General features: G+C 37.0%; 1 protein-coding gene across 1 annotated transcript; it reads left to right on the forward strand.

Annotated features, from left to right (window-relative positions):
* Positions 1 to 2,810: 2,810 nt before the first annotated feature.
* LOC134854088 (ankyrin repeat domain-containing protein 11-like) lies at positions 2,811 to 6,504 on the forward strand. The gene is made up of 4 exons (XM_063870191.1): positions 2,811 to 3,535; positions 3,916 to 4,082; positions 4,432 to 4,742; positions 4,932 to 6,504. The coding sequence occupies exons 1-4, from the start codon at positions 3,089 to 3,091 to the stop codon at positions 6,218 to 6,220; spliced, it is 2,214 nt and encodes a 737-aa protein (XP_063726261.1). The 5' UTR covers positions 2,811 to 3,088; the 3' UTR covers positions 6,221 to 6,504.
* Positions 6,505 to 7,691: the final 1,187 nt, after the last annotated feature.

Raw genomic sequence — 7,691 nt, forward strand, 5'->3', positions numbered from 1 at the left:
TAAAATTTGAAAAAGAATTGATCAGTTTTCAGTTCGTCATTTACAAATGTTAGTTCGAATTTGAGACCAGCCGAATTCTTACGAATTCCAATTTTGTTTCTGATTTTTTTATAGAGCTGCTTTTTGTGTTCTCGCTAGTGTTTCCAAAGCGCAGCTTCACCTGTGTTTAATTGTAGCTTCTACATATTGCAGATAAGCTATCAGTCGGCCTGACACCTACTGCAGAGTATTGCCCTTTGGTTTTATTTTCTTTATTCCAGGTTGACTTATTTTGAGCTCTTTTTGTGACTCAAGGCCATTTTTTTAGTCTAGAATTTTCAAGTGGTAACAATATTGCAGCCAAATTTGACCAGGTTGTAGTAGAATTTAAGCTAGAGATAAATTGGAGTCAAGTTTTTTTAAATCAACCAGCCCGGAAGTCTAACTTGGAGGTTAATTGTTTTTGGCAAGAGCGCATATATTCAACGCCCATTAAACCATAATTTACTTGCAAGAGCGCTCCTTGCAAATTGCAGTGATCGTGTGAGTTGAACCAGCATTCATATGATAGCTGGGCAACATCACTACCGAAGTGCCACATGGTAGAAGATAGAACACACTCAATGTGACGTTCTGAGTGTGATTGTATTACCACTATACTAAATGCCTCTAGATATTTCTGGGTCTTTTTTCTTATTGCGCTCAAAAATCAATATTTCAACATCTTGAACTGAAACTATTTTTCTTCAATCTGAGAATTAGCCAATAAAATTTTATTACCATCTCAAAATGTTTTGTTCATTTTAAATCAAGTTATAAGCAAGCCGTATTGGCCTGAAATGAAGATTGTTTGGAAAATTACTGAAAATCATTTCAAATACGCTCCAGGGTTTTACCAAGATCAGAAAAGAAACACAGAAAACAGCTCCAGAGATTAAAGTGACCACATTCATTTCTGCTCATATTTTAGCCTTGTTAGAAGTCGGCTTAAAATTAAATGATAGCGTTTGTTTTAACCAAACCAACCAGTGCTATCAGTAGGTTGTTCTCAGCATTGATAATTTGAATATTACAAAATCGCTAAATTAAGAAATTTGGGCTGAAAAAGTTTAAAAAAACCGTTACGTCTTCTGGAAATGAAGGATTTTCAATTTTATGAAAAAAGGGAAAAAATATTATGGAAGAAAAAGCGCCAATGATTGCTTAAAGTAATCAGTAAATAGGCGCAAATTAAATCATTAAATCATTTTGTTTAAAATTTTTGCCTTTTCTTACAAGAAGCCTTTTTCTACTTTTTATTCGAGTATGGGTAGATTTTAGGGTTGACACGAGTTTTATGTGTTAAAATTTTCCTATTTGTTATTGGCTTAAGCCATCGACGCCAAAGTTTTATCTAAATTTGCTGCTTATGAAGGACTTGAAAGCTGCTTCCTTGTCTAACATTGCACTTCCTTTACGTTCCAATAGTGTAAGCTCCAGGTACATATGTGCTAATCTGTCGGGACCCTCGTATTGTTAGGGCACCGTATTTTATTCTATCGCTTTTTTCGAATCAAGTTTGAAAGTATCCGATAAGATGCTTGTTGACAATGTATGCGAGCTCGCTAATCGCTATAAATAAAGAAAATAGCGGAAACTTATGTTTTTCGAAGTCTTCTGAAAAATTTTTAGTCCGCGATTTCAGGAAGTGTTGAAATTTTGGCTCTTTTCTTCACTGTTATGATTTTTATTTAAATTTAGGTTGCTGTACAATTTGCTCCGAATTCTTGAATAGGTTAAAAAGTGAGAAAATTTAGGGAACAAATTCTTGTAGGTTTCGAAAATTAGTGAAGAAACTTTCGAATAAATTTGAATACAATCTTTAATACTCCCAAATCTTGGCTTAATGAAAGTGGAAGCAGTTGTAAATCAGATATGAATTGACTCTTCTGAAATCAAATCTGGTCCTCTTACGGTAAATACTTTCCACGTTAACTTAGTCTAAAAAAACAGAAGTTTTCAACCCTGTTTTTCGGGACATTTTTTGAATTTTTTTTTTGGAATCCAGATCATGAGCGAAAATGGCCTGTGAAGTTTCTTTGAGATGCCTGAAGTTGCACGGAATATCCCCCTTCCTCCTCTGTAGGCTATAGTTCCTTCAACAAAAAAGTAAAATAATTTCAAATAATGAAATATACACAAAGCAAACAATTGTAGAACCTTCAATACGCTATAATAACGGCGATACTGTCGAAACATTGTTCACAAAAATCTTAGACGGCCAAGGATCTTTTTGTAGTACGTTGATCTAGGAAAACATTCAAATATTTGGTAGTTGGCCTTGGGTTTGGTTTTGAAAACACTAAAGTCGTCTGAAAACACTAGTAGTCTGAGCAGAGGTGACCTGGATTATTTCATACTTCAACTATGATGGTCTTACTACCCTTTCTGTAAACATGATTGCATCTCAAACTCAAATGATGATGTTAAATATGGACAGTTTTTGTTGGTCTAAATGGAGCAAGACATTGTTTGTGGCCATTGGTAAAAATATCTAAACAATCGAAAATAAAAGGACCTTGTAAGTCGCTGAATTGAAAGTAAATATAAGTGAGATCAAAACATTAAAAGGCGCCTGTTTGAAGGTAAAGATGATCTGTTTGCTAGCATAAGTAGGCGGACGTGCAAAAGGATGTTTGTTATTTTTATTTCTTCTTACCAAACCGAACTTGATGTAATAATTGTTTTGAAACAAATATTAGTGGTTAAATTTGATTAGCCGAACAGCTTTACGACAATATGATCGTACAAAGTTTGCTCGTATTTTGCTTCGGACCCTTCTATGGTAAGCTGGCACTGCTGTTTGGTTAATTAATTTCCCCCGTCAGTTTTGTTTACGATTTTATTAACTTCAGTTCCTCGATATTTTGTTTACAATTCACAAGAAAATCACTTGGATTTTATAATTGAGCCAATTGATTGTTAAGGTTTGCAAAAATCATCTTGTATTTCATCAAAATAACATCGTACTTGTTTTTGGTTCATTTTCTATGTGTGAAACGAGCGCTGAATTACTCATTGTAAAAGACTCTTAAACTCAAAAAGCATTCAAAAAGTATTTATTTAATCAATGACCAAATATACTGCAAGTATGGCTCCGAATTCCAATAACTCATCCCGAAAAAGCTCGCCCCCGCATTCATATGGCCACCACACTCTACCGCTGATTAACCACCCCTTCTACCAAACTCCCCCCTCCAATTCATCTTCGCCTCCGTCTCGATCCCCACCTTCCGGCTCGCCTCCTGCTGGCATGTCGCTGTTGACCCCCTTTCACCGACACTCCAACTCTGGGGAGAGCCTCCATCATCAGCAGCATAATCGGATGTCACCTGTAAACCCCCCCTCGAATCATGCTCCAGGGGGCGCCTCAACGGTGGGAATGAACGGGGTTCCGAAGCCCAGACGAGACCAGGTCCAGGAGTTTTTCAAGCTGGTCAAAGACGGGAAGATCAACGAGGTCAACCAGGCTCTCAAGAGTAACCACCAGTTTGCACTGTGTTGCGATGACAAGCAGGTAATGAACACATAAGAAGAATTCCCCAAACACATTTATCTCACATATAATTAGTTCAACGGTATTCATTTTGGACCCTTCAACCGTAACAAAAAACGGTTTTTTCTACATTGAAATTAATATATTTAATTTAAAGACACGCTTTTGCGTAAGAACACGCTTTTGGCTCTAAGAACTGATAAGAGCTGAAAACATTGGAAAATTTTTACGTTCTTTTCCAAAACTGGGCAAAAAGCGACCCACAATAGGGTTGCCATTTACCTTTTATAAACAACATAATTCCTAGAAAATTGATAGATGCATAGTTGTGGATGTTTATTTGAAAATTTTGATTTGTTTCGATTTCGAATTGTAGTTGAATTTTGTTCGCCTTGCTTCAGAACAACGCCCTGTACTACGCGGCCTCTCTCGGTGACAAGCAGATGTCGGACATCCTGTTGAACAGTGGGGCAAGTGTCAATCATCAGGGGGGAGATATCAGAAGCACCCCCCTAATGGCGGCCGCTGAGAAGGGCTTCTCACAGTGCTGCGATCTATACATCAAGAGGTTGGTTTAATAGAGCATTCAAAAATAGTTTGATTTTTCTTACCGCTAATTTCACTATAAAACCGATTAACTTCTAATTTTTTTTAAAGAAACTATGTTAGCTGCTTTGAAAACGCGGAAATTTGTGCGTCGTATGTTCATGAAATCCAAAACATAGGATATTGTATTCTAGATTGTTCATACTTAAAGCAAAATTTGGCATATGAAATTTAGTAGCCCCTTTCCAACTAAATTAGATAGAGACTTAACCTTCAGTGTCAATATAATTTTTTGCAACGGAAAAATGAGTAAACATTTTGGCTAATGATTTTTAATGAAAAAAAGGAAGCAAGACATGTTTTTGTTTCAGTGGGGCGAATGTGAATGCCGAAAACATGGCTGGCAACCGAGCTCTGCATTTGGCTGCTTCCAGAGGCCACCACGACGTCTGCCGAGTGCTCATCGAGAGCGGAGCCGAGATCGGAGCTACGAACGGGAAGAATCTGAATGCGATCAACGAAGCTCAAGCTGCTCAGCATTATAATCTAAGTGATTATTTGAGGCAGCAAATGGGGCAGAGGATGCAACCTTCGTCCACCAATCAGATGCAAGCTGGGCCAAATATGCCATCGAGAAATATGGGAGGCTCAAACACGAATGGCATATCTTCGCTTAATATAGGTAAGAACGATTTTTTTCCGAAGAAATTTTATTGATCTTGCTTGAAAAAACGTTTAACGCTGAGGTTTTTATATTTGATGGTCATGATATATAAGAGATCATGATATAACAATCCGATATTTTGTCACAAATTCTTGTTTCGACGGTATATTTAACGTAATGCTTATTGCGAGTTTCAAATTATTTCAGGATTCGGCGACCGCAATTCAAATTCCCGAAAAAGTCCCCAACGACAATCGTCAAGCAACATCAACGGAAGTCCTAACTCAAGCAGTGGAAACAGTTCACTTACTGGAGATTACAAAGGATTTCCTATCGGACAAATTTTAAATTATGAGTCGGAAAATAGAGGAACGGTAGTTGGATCGTATTCGCCTCCCGAGGATCCGATGTCTGGAATTCGAGACCCCTTCAACATCGATCTTCCATCGAGGAGTTTCTTTGAATCCGAGAAAAGTCCCTCCAAAGGTGACATCAAGAGCTTTAATTCTGTGGAGTCTATAAACGCAATGGACGTTAGTTTCGCGCACATAATCGGATCCAAAGCAGGACTTTCGTCGTCTTCGCCATCATTGGATTCAGTAAAATCCTCCCCAAATACGGAGATCCGGACATCGCCGCCTATAATGTCACTGCCAGTTTCGTTGTTTTCACCTATGTCGACTTCAAAGAACACACCTTCTCCATCTCGGCAGGAAACTTCCGATTTGGCAGCAGGGCTTGGAATCGGACTTCAGAACATCCTCTTTCCGCCATCGGAGTCCAACCCAAAAATGAACGTGGGACATCAACCTGCTTACCAAAACGGGGGACGAAATGGAAGCACTAGCAACAATGGGTTCGGAAGTCAAGGAAAAATAGGACAACATAGATTTTCCAGCGTGAATTCCAACCATCAAAGCCAAATGTCGAAAAAGGCTTGGGGAGAAAATGGTAGCGGAACTACTCAAGACGTGAACGGAAATTTCTACAATTTTCCTCATGCTCCCGAGGGGATTTTCTCCAATTTTAAAAAACCACAGTTTTCGCAATCTGGATCTGCGACCGAACTGAGAGCAACTGCGACCCCAAGTATATTTGATACTCCGGGGTATCATAGCAACCAGCAAATCGATGCTTTGATCTCTGACATCTATGAACCTAAAATTTCCATTTCCCGCAATCAGTTGCAGGATTTATTGAAACAACAACAAGCGTTTTTACAGCAGAACCCCAACCAGTTTTTGTCGACCCAAAACGGACGACATTTCATGGGTGGAAACACAGTTACTTCAACTGTTAATATGAAATCGCAGCAGATGCAAAGTCAAGACAGCTTGAGGCTTCAGTACTCGCAACTCTTGATCAATGATTTGAGTAAGAAAAACAGAGAGTTAGAAATGAAATTGGGCGATACTGAAGCTCAATTGTTGAATTTGAGATTCGAAAACCAGCAGATGAAAATGAGACTTAAAAACCTAAACGGGTTTGGAAACTAACCTCATTGAATTAATTTCATTCCGAAAACTATATGTCAAACTATATGATGCAGTTTATGATGATTTTTTTGGTGCTGAACTCTTTTTAAAGGCCAAATATTGCCTATTTTTGACGAATTTATCTATTTTGGAAAATACTATTTTGTAATATCTATCTTTGTTCATCATAATCCATGTCTAGCTCTACTATCTACAAAATTTAGCTTCAAATTTATGTACATTTGATATTTAAATTAGAATGAATACCCCATATATGGTTTATTTCTGAATTTCGTTACCTTGTGTTGCCATATAGTTTCAATTTGTTTAGATGGTAAATGTTACCTTCTTTGTTTATTTACAATTCAGCTGTTGAGACTAACAAAGTTACTCACGAAACTATTGGCAATAAAAACTACTGTTTCTCCAAAATGAAGTAAACAGTTTATAATGATAGAACATTCTGGTGCTATTTATTTTGATGCGTGAAATGTCACCTGAAATCTATACAAATTCTCATTTCGTTTGATTTTTATTGAATCAAGATTTTTGTTCATAACCTTTAGTTTGCTTTCATAACTGTACACTTCCTGTCAATCAAAACAACATTAAAAGTTGATTATTTGTGCGACCATGAGTTCAAATGGAGCTTCCTTACAATTTATGGTGACTGACTGCGCATTTTCAAGTGTTTTTTTTATCAATTCAAATCTAGCTGTCAACTTTTTGTTTAAATTACTGAATGCCTAAAATTGTGTAGCAATAATTTGTTACGATTTGTTTCTAATTTGTGGTTTTTGTTTCTGTATTTAATCGGATATTTTGTTCATGCGCGAGCTGTGTACTGTTAAAATTATCCTTGCATTTTCAACATATCTGCGGTGTTTCCTCATGTGCTGTATCGTATGATAATCAAATAGATGACTTATAGTTTTGTAACAAAAAGTTAAATCTAGTCTAGCACAATATATAATTTACCTTGAATCATCTATATTTTTGTTTCGACCACAAAGTGGGGAATAACTGGACCAAATGAACAATCTGCCCCTAAATCAATTTAGGAAGGAGATTATTCACTTGGTTAAAATTAATGTTTTTCAGCCAATCAGATTTAAACATAGAACATCCAAGCCTTACTGCTTGAATTTGCTTGGGAGAGATTTCTCCTTTAGTCTATTCATTCAGGGGGAGATTTTTCACTTGGGCCGAATAACTGTCTTAAAGTGTGTTTTAATTTTGCAATGCAAAATCTGGCACTGAAAATCATCATCTGAATGGGTCGAGAGGTAAATCATAGTAAAGCCCTTTCGGTTGTGCGTCTCAATGTCGAGAAAAACCGGTTTGAGTTTTTTGTTTTGTAGTATAATTTTAAGCGATCAAAGCGAGCGATTAGGTGTTATAGCAGGAAGATCTTTTAACTTATTTTAACTTCAGAAAGACATTTTTGTAGCTTCCTTTAGCGCTTCCTTAGCAATAAAAAGTTTTTTACGCA

The sequence above is a fragment of the Symsagittifera roscoffensis genome, chromosome 1 (genome assembly GCF_963678635.1).
Source record: "Symsagittifera roscoffensis chromosome 1, txSymRosc1.1, whole genome shotgun sequence".
Taxonomy (NCBI): domain Eukaryota; kingdom Metazoa; phylum Xenacoelomorpha; order Acoela; family Convolutidae; genus Symsagittifera; species Symsagittifera roscoffensis.

Bases quoted from the DNA above. Each gene is read 5' to 3' on its own strand.
- LOC134854088 (XM_063870191.1), top strand. From the start codon at position 3,089: ATGACCAAATATACTGCAAGTATGGCTCCGAATTCCAATAACTCATCC. The intron at 3,536-3,915 runs GTAATGAACACA...GCCTTGCTTCAG, and splicing joins TGTGTTGCGATGACAAGCAG to AACAACGCCCTGTACTACGC. The intron at 4,743-4,931 runs GTAAGAACGATT...AAATTATTTCAG, and splicing joins CATATCTTCGCTTAATATAG to GATTCGGCGACCGCAATTCA.